The sequence below is a fragment of the Rhinopithecus bieti genome, unplaced genomic scaffold, assembly GCF_001698545.2.
Source record: "Rhinopithecus bieti isolate Rb0 unplaced genomic scaffold, ASM169854v2 scaffold_19459, whole genome shotgun sequence".
Taxonomy (NCBI): domain Eukaryota; kingdom Metazoa; phylum Chordata; class Mammalia; order Primates; family Cercopithecidae; genus Rhinopithecus; species Rhinopithecus bieti.
The window spans coordinates 3,158,161-3,171,902 of record NW_016809864.1 but is presented as its reverse complement, the minus strand read 5'-3'; the positions used below and the strand labels follow the sequence as shown (position 1 = coordinate 3,171,902).

At 46.0% G+C, this 13,742-nt stretch overlaps 1 protein-coding gene across 2 annotated transcripts in view; it reads left to right on the top strand.

Annotated features, from left to right (window-relative positions):
• Positions 1–4,156: 4,156 nt before the first annotated feature.
• The window catches only part of CPPED1 (calcineurin like phosphoesterase domain containing 1), a 139,282-nt gene continuing 129,696 nt past the window's right edge, over positions 4,157–13,742 (top strand). For both annotated transcript variants that reach the window (XM_017890716.1, XM_017890718.1), the window contains exon 1: positions 4,157–4,467. In XM_017890716.1, coding sequence (XP_017746205.1) covers positions 4,398–4,467 — 70 coding nt within the window. In that variant the 5' untranslated portion in view covers positions 4,157–4,397. The remainder of the gene's footprint in view (positions 4,468–13,742) is intronic.

The following is a 13,742-nucleotide window of genomic DNA, read 5'->3' as shown; positions in this document are numbered from 1 at the left end:
CAGTTCTTTTAATTGTGATGTTAGAGTGTCAATTTTAGATCTTTCCTGCTTTCTCTTGTGGGCATTTAGTGCTATAAATTTCCCTCTACACACTGCTTTAAATGTGTCCCAGAGATTCTGGTATGTTGTATCTTTGTTCTCATTGGTTTCAAAGAACATCTTTATTTCTGCCTTCATTTCGTTATGTACCCAGTAGTCATTCAGGAGCAGGTTGTTCAGTTTCCGTGTAGTTGAGCGGAAACCGATGTTCTTAATCATATATCTGGGACTCTAAATAACAGCATATTTAGATTAGGGGCTTTTTTTTTTTTTTTTTTTTAATGGAGTCTTGCTCTGTCACCAGGCTGGAGTGCAGTGGCATGACGTCGGCTCACTGCAACCTCCTCCTATCGGGTTCAAGTGATTCTCTTGCCTCATCCTCCCAAGTAGCTGGGACTACAGGCACATGCCAACACTCCCAGCTAATTTTTGCATTTTTAGTAGAGATGGGGTTTCACTATGTTGGCCAGGATGGTCTCAATCTCTTGACCTTGTGATCCACCTGCGTTGGCCTCCCAAAGTGCTGAGAATACAGGTGTGAGCCACTGCATAGATTAGGGCTTTTTACAAGTATAGCTGTTACAAGAAGTGAGAGGGAAGAAAAGGGGTAGTTTTTTTAAAGGGTGGGGAGCGGGGATGGTAGTCACTGCCCTTTATGACTCCCCCAACCCCACCTCAACATTCACTCCTGCACAGGGAATGTAATGGATTATCTATTGGTTTTTCTTAAAAATAATTGCTTCTTCCTTTCTCAGGACAATGGCATCAAGATTTAATTTTAAGAGAATTGTGCCCCCCATTCTTAGGCATGTAACTAGGGTGAAATTAATACCATGACTTCTTTAGGGTGAGCCTCATGACTGCAGCCAACTGAAATATGCCATCTATCCTTCTGACTTCTGACTAAACTGGCATTGCAGTGATGCAAAGGGATGTTTGCTGGAGGCTTCAGAGGAAATAAAAGACACTTCCTTCCTCACCTCACTAGGTGGTGTCTCATGAGAATGTGGTCTAGAATGGCTGTAGCCATTCTGCTTCCATGAAGGAGGAGCCTGGAGCTTCCAAGTGATTGCAAGGAAGTCTTCTGTGTAGAGATTGAAGATAAAGCCAAAATTATAAAGGGCAGAGGATGTAACTGCCCAACAAGTTCTCCTTGTCTGCTGCCTGGGCAGAGCCAATTTATCAAGACAGCGGAACTGCAATAGAGAAAGTTTAATTTCCTCAGAGCTGGCTGTACTGGAGACGAGAATTTTATTATTGTTCAAATCAGTCTCCTTGTGAATTTGGGGATCAGGTTTTTTAGGCATAATTTGGTGGTTAGTGGACCCATGAGTTGGGAGTGCTGATTGGTTAGGTCAGAAATGAAATCAGAGGGAAGTTGTCGTCTTGGCGCCACGTCAGTGCCTGGGTGGGGGCCATAAGACTGTTACTAGAAAGGGGTCTCTATCCAGACGCCAAGGGAGGGTTCTTGGATCTCGCACAAGGAAGTATCTGGGGCAAGTCCATAGAGTAAAGTGAAAGCAAGTTTATTAAGAAAGTCAACGAATAAAAGAATGGCTACTCTATAGGCAGAGCAGCACTGAGGGTTGCTGGTTGCACATTTTTATGGTTATTTCTTGATTGTAGGCTAAACACAGGGTGGATTATTCATGAGTTTTCCAGAAAAGGGGTGGGGAATTCCTGGAACTGAGGGTTCCTCCCCTTTTTAGACCATATAGGATAACTTCCTGATGTTGCCATGGCATTTGTAAACTGTCATGGTGCTCGTGGGAGTGTCTCTTACATGCCAATGCATTATAATTAGTAGTATATATATATACCAAATATATAATGAGTAGCGAGGATGTCCAGAGATTGCTCTCATTGGCATCTTCCTTTTGGTTGGCTTCTTTACTGTAACCTGTTTTATCAGCAAGGTCTTTTTTTTTTTTTTTTTTTTTTTAAGATTGAGTCTTGTTCTGTCACCCAAGCTGGAGTGCAGTGGTGCAATGTCGGCTCACTGCAACCTCCACCTCCCGGGTTCAAGTGCTTCTTCTGCCTCAGCCTCTCAAGTAGCTGGGATTACAGGCACCTGCAACCACACCTGGCTAATTTTTATATTTTTAGTAGAGATGGGGTTTCTCCATGTTGGCCAGGTTGGTCTCAAACTCCTGATCTCAGGTGATCCGCCCGCCTTGGCCTCCCAAAGTGCTGGGATTACAGGCACGAGCCACCGTGCCCAGCCTAGCAAGGTGTTTATGACTGTATCTGTGCCCACCTCCTAAGGTCCATCCTTTGACTTAGAATGTGTAACCTCTTGGGAATGCAGCATAGCAGGTGCCATCCCCTATTCAAGATGGAGTCTCTCTGGTTCAAATGCCTCTGGCAAGACCAGGCTGGGCACGGTGGTTCATCACTTGAGATCAGGGTTCAAGACCGCTTGCCTTGGCCTCCCGAAGTGCTGGCATTACAGGCATGAACCATTGTGCTTGGCCTCCTTCACATTTCATGGGACCTTCCTCTGTGCTGGGCCATATTCAGGGAATAAGGTTATCATGCTAATAACAATGACTAATATTCATTGAGTACCCACCATTTGTTATTAGAACTATTATTCTAAGCACTTTGATACATGAACTCATTTAAGCCTCTCTGCAACCCTATGACCTAGATGCTACTATTGTTTCCATTTCACAGATAGGGAAACTGAGGCATAGAGAAACTATGCAATTTTCAAGAGCATACAACCAGTAAGTGGGTAGAACCGGGATGAACCCAAGCCAACTGACTCCAGGACTCATAGGCATTTATACGCTTAACCACTATGATTCATGGGTGACTCTTGTCAAGGATTAGAGAACAGTAGTTGTGGCCATATTAGCTACTCAAACAGTGCTGTGGATGTAGGCAGCTAGTTTTGAAAACCCAAATTTATAAGATCATAAGAGCTCCCCTGCAGTGCTTGTTAAAAACAGATCATTTTCAGGCCAGGAACAGTGGCTCATGCCTGTAATCCTAGCACTCTAGGAGGCCCAGGTGGGCGGATTGCTTGAGCTCAGGAGTTCCAGATCAGCCTGGGCAACACAGTGAAACTCGCCTCTACTAAAAATACAAAATATTAGCCAGGCATGGTGGTGCACGCCAATAGTGCCAGACATTTAGGAGGCTGAGGAGGGAGAATCACCTGAGCCCAGGAGGTCGAGGCTGCAGACTCTGTGCCACTGCACTCCAGCCCAGGCAACCAGAGTGAGACCCTGTCTCTAGACAAACAAACAAACAAAACACAACAATAACAAAACACAGATCATTTTCATAGAGATTTGGATTCAATAGATCCATTCTGGAATTAGTATTTTCAACGCGTTTGACAAATGCTGGCTAAGTAGTTCAGTAGAATGGCTCTTGAGCTGAAGAGATCCTAATTTGGTTACTTGCAGCTTTACTACCTCTCCAGATGTGTGTCACCTTGTGCAAGTCCCTTCATCTCTCTGAGCGTCAGTTTCCCCAAACGACAGATGCAGCTAATAACAGCACAACCTCCTAGGGCTGTAGTGGGGATGAAGTGAGCCGCGTGCAAAGTGCTTAGTGCCCTGTCTGGTGCATAGCAAGCAAAGATAATGACAGAAAGATGGTGGCAGCCACTGGGAAGTTCGAGCTGAGACAGTCCTCCAAGACACCCACATTTTCATTTTTTTTTTTTTTTTTTTTTTTGGCAAGGGTTCTCCCTTTTTTTCCCAGGCTGGTCTCCAACACCTGGACTCTAGCGATCCTCCCTCCTTGGCCTCCCAAAGAGCTGGGGTTACAGGCGTAAGCCACCCCAGAGGCTCCTTCTGACTTTATGATAGAGTTGTCAGATAAAAAAAAATCAGGGCACTTTCATTCAAACCTACAAAAAGAAAAATTTTAAAAAATTAGAACGCCCAGTTCAATTGGAATTTCAGATAATGAAAAAAAAATTAACGTAAGTAGCTCCCAAATACTGCATGGGACATATTTATACTAAGTCAGTCATTCTTTTTTGTAAAAAATCTGAAATTTCAATTTAACTGGGAGACCTGCATTTTTACTGTTAAATCTAGCAACTCTGCCTTTAGGGAAGGACTGACCCCCAAAGCCTTATTCCCGCCCACGCCTGCCCTAGACAGTCTCCAGTCGCCAGGCGCGCAGGTCGATCCCAGAGGGGCCGCTGGCGCCTCTGCTCCGCCCAGACAGCACTAGCAGCGCCCCGAGCGACCGGGCCCCGCCCCGTCCCGCCCCAGTCCCGCCCCGAGAGCAAAGGGCGCCGCCCGAAGCGGGACAAGTCTGGAGGTTGGCCTGTGTGAAGTCGCGCGGCTTCCACCCACGCAGTGTTCTGAGTGAAGGCCAGAAACTCGCTCGCCATGTCGGCTGCAGAGGCGGGGGGTGTTTTCCACAGAGCCCGGGGCAGGACCCTGGACGCGTTTCCCGCAGGTACTGCCCGCCCCTCACCCAGGGAGGGGACTCTGGGGCTGCGGAACCGTCCGCCGGGGGAACCTTTTGTTCAGGTGTGCTCTCCGCCAGTCGGACACCATTCGGGGCGGCACCCGGGCCTGGGGGCCGCCATAGCTGCATCAAAGCCTGAATTTAGGAATTGCAGGGGCACAGTTGAGAGGCGAGTCCGAGAGAGCGGTCTGGTCCAGGAGCCTCCCTGGCCTTGACCTAACTTCCCCCAAAGAAGGGAAGTAAGAGGAAGGCAGTAAAGCATAGTTAATGACAGCTTGGGCTCTGCAGCGAGACCTGGTTTCCAAGCCCTGCATTAGCATCTTGGCCTCAGCTTCCATATCTGTAAAACGGGAATACTTGTGGGTGTTACTGGATAAGCGCTCGGTGCATGTTAGAGGCCATCGGTTTTATTAAGGTTGTTCACCGTTATGTGTTCTATACGCCATAAGTACAGTTATTTACTATAAGTCGTTCTCCGAAATGGTAACATTGCCCCATCAGAGCAGTAGAGAGGGAGGGCAGTCGAGAGTCGTGGTAAAGTGCTTGGATTTTGGATTTAGATTATCTGCTTGGCCGTAAAAAGGGGTTTGATAATACCTGCTTCATAGGGTTTTTGGAAGCGTAAACAGATCAAAAGTATTTTTGTAACCCGGTGTTGAACGCATGCTAGGTGCTAAGTCAAGTGGGAGGTTTGTTACTGGTTTCTTGATTTCCCTCTGTAGCTTTTTACTGCCTGGAGCCAGATCGCCTTCCAGGCTCTCACCAGCTTTATACCCCCAAGGAAGTCACCCTAAATGCCGTACATGATCTGGCTTGTGTCCACTTCCTTCGGGGTTGTCATTCTCTCTCTTGCCCAATTCTGAAACAGGTTTTGTTGTTGCCCTTGTTTGAACTGCATTTAAAAGGGCCAAGGCCGTTCTTTCCCTGAGGGTCTTGGCGCTTGCTGTTTTCTGCTGCTAGCAGCGTTGGTGAGCCTGGCTCTCTCAGCTGTGACACCTCATTTTAAAGTTCTTTCATTTCCTCATAGAGACTTTACCTGCTACCTTACGTAAAGTAGGTTTCTCTTGTAATTCTATGCTAAAACCTTATTTATTTATTTATTTATGGCGGAATCTTGCTCTGTCGCCCAGGCTGGAGTGCAGTGGTGATCTTGGCTCACTGCAGCCTCCGCCTCCCAGGTTCAAGCGATTCTCCTGCCTCAGCCTCCCAAGTAGCTGGGACTGTAGGCAAGCACCACCACGCCCGGCTAATTTTGTGTTTTTAGTAGAGACGGGGTTGCTCCATGTTGGTCAGGCTGGTCTCGAACTCCCAACCTCAGGTTATCTGCCCTCCTCAGCCTCCCAAAGTGCTGGGATTACAGGCCTGAGCCACCGCACCTGGCCTGGGACGACTGTATTTTAATGCAACTTGTCTTTTTTGTCCAACATGAAGATTTTGCTCTTTTCTTGCTGGGCAACATTCCATTGGATGATTATATACTTTATACATTCTGTTGATGTATACGCTGAGTATCTTCCCTTTGCCTCTCCAAACCTTTCTCCCTTCCCCAGGGAGTTGCCCCAGGGGATTGCCCTCCATGAACTACATCAGTGGGCTCCTTGCCTTTTGGTTTTCCTTTGGGCTCATCCAGTGGGGAGCCCTGAGAAGAAATAAGAGAGGGAGAGAAGCAAAAGGCAGCTGTATTTATTCTTGCAGTTTACTCTCTGTGAAGTTTCCTGGCTTGACTGTCTTCCTCTCCACCCCTGAAGGTCAAGGTCGCTCCTTCTCTCAGGACAGCTTTTCTCTTCATTCTCTCTAGTTCTGTATTTGAGTAACCATTTCCTCCTTTGAGGCATGGGAGTGGCAGTGGTTCTGCTTTTCTGTCCTTGGGTTGCGACACCCCCTTGTAGGTTTCGTCCATCCAACCCACGCCAAGTAATCCCTTTTTAAGCGCTTTTAAAAATTATCCTAATTTGAGAATGCCAGCTATTTCCTGTAAGGATCCTGACTGATATAATGGCCATTTAGTTGTTTCTGGTTTTTGCCCTTGGTAACAGTGCTGTTATGAACATTCTGTACAAATCTCTTTTTGGACACATAGGAGAGTTACTCTGAGGCATATACCTACGAGCTAAGTTCTGGGTTATAGGATATAATCATCCCCAGCATTACTAGATATGGTCAAACTGCCTTCCAAAGTGGTAGCACCAATTTATACTCCCACCAGCAGTATATGAGAGTTCCCTGTTGCTGTATATGTATATATATTTTTTCTTTCAGTTCAAGAAATACTTGTTGTGGGCCGGCCGCAGTGGCTCATGCCTGTAATCCCAGCACTTTGGGAGGCCGAGGCGGGTGGATCACCTGAGCTCAGGAATTCGAGACCAGCCTGGCCAACATGGCGAAACCGCCTCTCTACTAAAACAAAATTAGCTGGGTGTGATGGCGCGTGCCTATAGTCTCAGCTACTTGGGACTTGGGAGGCTATGGCAGGAGAATTGCCTGAGCCCGGGAATCAGAAGTTGCAGTGAACCAAGAACATGCCACTGTACTTCAGCTTGGGCAATAGAGTGAGACTCCATCTCAAAAAAAAAACACAGTATTTCTTATATTCCTATTGCACTCTCCAGTATTGTGTAGAATAGGAAGTTGGGGGCGGGGGAGTGGTTCAAGTTACATGCTCTCAGAGGCTTATAATAATCCAGGTACAAAGCTAGGGCACAAAATATAATGCTTGGCTACTGGTGGGCTCTGAGGACATTCAGGCAGGGCTTCCCTGAGGACATGTTGCTTCATCTGATTGCTAAAAGAGGAATATGAGTTAACTGGGTCATGAAGGCAGGGAAGACCATTGTGGACCATGGGCAGAGCAAGTGTGAGACTCCTAGGACATGGCAGGATGGGAAAGGGAAGGATGAGGGCTGAAGGAAATCTCTGAGTCTGGAGCAGAAAGATGAGATTGGGGCATGGTGTGGAATGAGGCTGGAGAAGGGGGTGGTGGTAACTAAGAATTTTCATTGTCTCCTAATAGCATCAAGAGGTTTCAAGCTGGATGTGTGAAGAAGCAAGGACATATGATCAGATTTTTATTTTGAAAAGAATGGTCTGGTTACAGCAATGGCAGCAAAAGCATTTCTACTTCAGAGCAACTTGGGGTGCAATCCAGTTGGAAGCTGGAGCTCAAGGATTTGTCTGGAAGCTGCATTTCTGTGGCTCCCTGTTATTTACTTTGTGTTTTTTTGTTTTTGTTTGTTTGTTTTGAGATGGAGTCTCGCTCTGTCACCCAGACTGCAGTGCAGTGATACTATCTTTACTCACTGCAGCCTCCACCTCCCAGGTTCAAACAATTCTCCTGCCTCAGCCTCCCGAGTAGCTAGGATTACAGGCATGTACCACCACGCCCGGCTAATTTTTGCATTTTTAGTAGTGATGGAGTTTCGCCATGTTGGCCAGGCTGGTCTGGAACTCCTGACCTCAAGTGATCCACCTGCCTCAGCCTCCCAAAGTACTGGGATTTACAGGCGTGAGCCACCGCACCTGGCCCCCATTGTTTACTTTGAATGTGTTTATTTGCTGTAGTTGGAGGTACCTATTGGGCACGGGGTGTCTTCCAGTGGAGTTGATGGGAGTGCTGAGGTATAGAAGCTTCCTAGGCCATTGCAGCTGCCAGGGGGCCACCACTGGGACCAAAGGATCAGAGGGCATCTCCCCTGGATAAGAATGGGGGTGCTGGAGAGAGACTTGACGATAAATCTGTGAGACACCTACCCTGCTGATAGAAGGAGAGAGTGACCTGGAACTTTTCTTAGCCCCGAGTAAATCTAGAAGTGGGGCCAGCACTTGATCTCCTCTGTGATCCATGCAGTCCCATAGACACACCCAGGATGGGTCATTTAATGGAGGGCCTTTAGAGGCCCAGCCTCAGAGTGTTCTGCTGAGAACCCCAGGCTTGTGGCTTCACATTACTAGGCGCTGAACCCTAACCTACCATCGCTGCTTCCATTGCACTCATTGACAATTTCCCAGGGTCCTGACTCTATGAGCATCACTGGCAACTTGGAGAGGTGCCCTTAGAGGCATCAGAGGTCTCTCCAGACTCCTTGGGAAGCCAGTAGAGTTGCCCCTTGGGCAGACTGAGAAAGTTCAAGAACTGACTTTTCGAGGCTGGGAGTGGTGGCTTGTGCTTGTAATTCTAGCACTTTGGGAGACCGAGGCGGGTGGATTGCTTGAGGCCAGGAGTTTAAGACCAGCCTGGCCAACATGGCGAAACCCCGTCCTACTAAAAATGCAAAAATTAGCCAGGTGTGGTGGCATGCACCTGTAATCCCAGCCACTCAGGAGGCAGGAGAATAGCTTGAACCTGGGAGGTGGAGGTTGCAGTAAGCCAAGATCGCCCGCGGCACTCCAGCCTAGGAGACAGAGTGATGACTGTGTCTCAAAAAAAAAAAAAAAAAAAAAGCTGGCTTTTCCCCTTCTCTTGCCAAAACATACACCATCAAAGGGGTTTGATTAACTCAAGCAACAGTCCCTAAAATTCACAGCTTTGAACCATCACCTGTGCTGCAGAATTAGCTCATTGAGCGGTTTGTTTTCCAAGTGTAGCCTGCCGATTAAATGAAAGAGCGCTTTGCTTTAAGACGCATTTCCTCCCGCTGGTGATTTATGTAACAGTATTCCCATCAACTCCTTCCAGTAGTGGTGTGTGTGACACTTGGTTTCAGTCATCCGTTCCCTGTTAACATAATCTGCTAGGCTCTGTTGACGGATGTTGATTAAAGAAAATGGTACACGTCTCACCTGAGAAAGCTCACATTCCTAAGGCATGTTCAGATATTGATTTTAATTAGGCAAATTGATAATTAGGTTTTCTTGACACATATCCTAATTAGGACTACTTTCTTCTAGTAAGTAATTGTCTTTTGAGAAGTTTATGGCTTCTGTTTTGAAGAAATCCTAAAAGGGAGAGATATTAAGATAAAATATGCTTTTAAAGTGACTTATATTTAATTATTTTTAGGTCCAAATCTGTTTTTCCGGTTTGATATTTTCCCTTCAGAGAACTGGATGAATGGGTGGTGTTCTTAAAAAGAGTATTTTCCCGGACATTTCAAACCTCTGCTGGTGTTCCTAAGAAGCTGGTGGAATTTGCTATATCCTGAATCTCTCCTTGTACTCTCTGAAAAACTTCTCCCATGGCAGAGAATAAATAGAATCTCAGTAAAAAAAATAACTCACTCCGTCTCTTGCAGGTCTCACCTAAGAACTTTTCTAGAAATAGTAGACCTGGAAAGGTATCTCCAAGTTTGAACTTGAAGGTATCTCCAAGAGTTGAAAATATTGTGGTTTTAAAAATTCTAACAGGATGATGATGATGATGAAATAAATGCTTTCAATTGTGCCATACATTTAGGCCAAACTAGTTATCTCTTATTTGAGATATGTTTGAAAGTCTTATTTGAGGGTTTCTATGACTAAATTGGGCTTATGATTACTTTCTCAACTCTTCGTTATAATCATCAATCAAGAGATAGAGTGACCAGGACACATATGTAAAAAGTTCACACTATAACATTTCCAGAAAGCACAGTTAATTTTATTTTTGAATGTCGGGGTTTTCCTGATTTTAAAAAATTTATTTATTTATTTATTATATTTTATATCTTTTGAGGTGGTCTTGGTCTGTCACCCAGACTGGAGTACAGTGATGTGATCATGGCTCACTGCAGCCTCAATCTGTGGTGCTTAAGTGATCCTTTCACCTCAGCCTCCTGAGTAGCTGAGACTACAGGCATGTACCACCATGCCTGGCTAATTTTTTAATTTTTTTTAGAGACAAGGTCTTACTATGTTGCCCAGGCTGGTCTTGAACTCCTGAACTCAAGCCATCCTCCCACCTCAGCCTCCCAAACTGTTAGGACAAGCTTGTTCAACCCATCGTCCGCTCACCACATGTGGCCCAGGATGGCTTTGAATGCGTTCCGGAACGAATTCCTAAACTGTCTTAAAAGTTGAGATTTTTTTGGGATTTTTTTTTTTTTTAAGCTCATCAGCTGTCATTAATGTTAGTGTATTTCATGTGTGGCCCAAGACAGTTCTTCCATTGTGGCCCAGGAAAACCAAAAGATTGGACATCCCTGTGCTAGGATTACAGGTGTGAGCCACTGTGCCTGGCCTGCTTTAAAAATTTTTTTGGAGGCAAGGTCTTGCTCTGTCACCTATGCTGGAGTGCAGTGGCGTGATCTCTGCCCACTGCAGCCTCCCCCTCCCTGAGCTCAAGCTATCCTCAATTCTCCCACCTCCGCCTCCTGAGTCGCTAGGACCACAGAAGGTGCTACCATGCCTGGCTGATTTTGTACTTTTGTGGAGACAGTTTCGCCATGTCACTCAGGTTAGTCTTGAATTCTTGAACTCGAGCAGTCCTCCTGCCTCAGCCTCCAAAAGTGCTGGGATTACAGGCATGAGCCACCGTACCCAGCCTAAATTTTTTAATAACTTTCTTGAGGTATAATTTATATGCCATAACATTCATTTTAAGTTTACAACTCAAGGGATTTTAGTAACTTTAGAGTGGTGCAGTCACAATCTAACTAACTGGCACATGTCTACCTTCCCAAAAAAGAAGTGTTATACCCGCTTGCAGGCCTCTTCATGTTGCCACCCCCAGCACAGGCAACTACTAATTTACCGCCATAGATTTGCCTTTTCTGGACATTTCATGTAAATGGAATAATATATGGTCTTTTGTGACTGGCCTCTTGGTGTTAGCATAAGGTTTCTGAGGCTCACTCATTTTGTAGCTTGAACCAGTACTTTGTTCCTTTTTACTAAATGATATTCCATTGTATGGATAACCCATTTTGTTTATCCAACCACCTATTGATAAACATTTGGACATTTTTTTTTTTTTTTTTTTGGACACTGATGGACATTTCACCCATCTGGGCACCTCTTGTCTGTTGGGAATAAAGGTGCTATGAACAGTCACAGACACATCTTCTTAAAGATACTTGTTCTCATATCTTTTGGGTAGATACCTGGGGTTGGAATTGCTGAGTCATACGGTAATTATGTTTAATATTTTGAGGAACCACCAAACTATTTTCCAAAGCAAATGCGCCATTTTACATTCCCACCAGCAGTGTATATGGGTTCCAGTTTCTCCATATCCTTGCCAGCATTTCTTATTGCTGGTCTTTTTTATTATAACCATCCAAATGGTTGTGAAGTAGTATCTCATTGTGAGGTGTTTTTTTTTTTTTTTGAGACAGGGTCTCACTCTGTCACCCAGGCTGGAGTTCAGTGGCGTGATCTCAGCTCCCTGCAACCTCTGCCTCCCGGATTCAAGCGATTCTTCTGCCTCAGACTCCCAAGTAGTTGGGATTTCAGGTGTGCACCACCACACCTGGCTAATTTGTGTATTTTTTATTAGAGACGGGGTTTTACCATGTTGACCAGGCTGGTCTGGAATTCCTGACCTCAGGTAATCCACTTGCTTCAGCCTCCCAAAATGCTGGGATTACAGGCATGAGCCACCATGCCTGGCCCCTTGTGTGTTTCTTCCTGTGACTTTGCTGTCTTTTTCTACCTGTAGACTATAAATTCTTGAGGAGCGAGAAGCCCAGACCTAGGATGGTGTCTGGCAGTAGTGGACATTCAGTGGCTTTTTTTTTTTTTTTTTTAAGGCAGAGTCTTGCTCTGTCGCCCAGGCTGGAGTGCAGTGGCATGATCTCAGCTCACAGCAACCTCTGCTTTCTGGGTTCAAGTGAGTCTCCCGCCTCAGCCTTCCGAGTAGCTGGGACTACAGGTGCATGCCACTGCACCTAGCTAATTTTTGTATTTTTGGTAGAGACGGGATTTTACCATGTTGGCCAGGCTGGTCTTGAACTCCTGACCTCAAGTGAACTGCCTGCCTTGGCCTCTTGAAGTGCTGAGATTACAGACCTAAGCCACCACACTTGGCCTCAGTGACCATTTAATATTGAGTAAATGAATGAGTATGAATGAATACACTCATCTGGGTCACCTGTGTGTATCTGTCCAACCCACTGCTGTCAGGCACCATGGAGTCTCCGGACTAAACAAAGCTGAGACCAAGGTATTGATCAAACCAATACAAGTTGTTGGCTGGGTGCGGTGGCTCACGCCTGTAATCCCGGCACTTTGGGAGGCCGAGGCGAGTGGATTACTTGAGGTCAGGAGTTTGAGACCAGCCTGGCCAAAATGGTGAAACCCCATCTTTACTAAAAATACAAAAATTAGCTGGGCATGGTGGCTGGCACCTGTAATCCCAGCTACTCTGGAGGCTGAGGCAGGAGAACTGCATGAGCCTGTGAGACGGAGGTTGCAGTCAGCCAAGATCATGCCACTGCACTCCAGTCTGGGCCACAGAGCAAGACTCCATCTCCAAAAAAAAGAAAAATAAAGAGGTTGCATGACTATGCCAGGTGGCTGTGCACCATGTACACTACTCCATGGCATCTAGAGGCAGAGGTTTTGCCTACCAGGTGGGTGCCCTCGCATGGAGCACATCTGCCCAGAGGAAGGGTTACTTTCTCTTTGCATCTGGGGCTTCTGTTAGCCTGGCCTTGTGCCTACACAGCTGCTTCTGCCCAGAAAACGTGCCTCCTACCAGTTCTCCCCAGAGTGCTGCCTGGGACAGCAGCAGCTGCCTGCTGTCTTGTTAGGGAAATGGGGGAAAAAAATAGCAGCAAATATCCACCAAAAACAGGCAAACCCCAAGTGGAGTTCTGCTCTTGAAAAGTGAGAGAGGTTCTGGAAATGTCTTTTCCCCTCTTTAACTGTCATCTCAAATGGCATCGGCCAAAGCCAGTGATGCCGAAAGCTGCCTGGCCACAAAGTCCCAGCCCATCTGCTTTCTTAGTTCTCTGAAGAGTTGCAGATAAAGATTTTGGCAGGACGGGCAGTGTGGCAGCCAAGCCATGACTCAGAAGCTTTTGTGTGTCTCAGAAACTACCTTTTGAATGCATTTAGGCCAATAAAAGAGAGGTTGGGTACCTTTGTACAGGTTGAGCATCCCTAATGCAAAATGCCCTAAGATCCGAAACTTTTTGAGCACTGACTTGATGATCAAAGGTCATGCTCAAAAGCATTTTGAATTTCAGATTTTACAGATTAGGAAGGCTATACCAGTTTGCATATGCAAATGTTCCAAAATCTGAAAAAATCTGGAATGTGAAACTCTTCTGGTCCCAAGCATTTTGAATAAGAAATATGCAACCTGTACTTAGGACAAGTCATTTGGAGACTCTGAGGATACTGCTGTC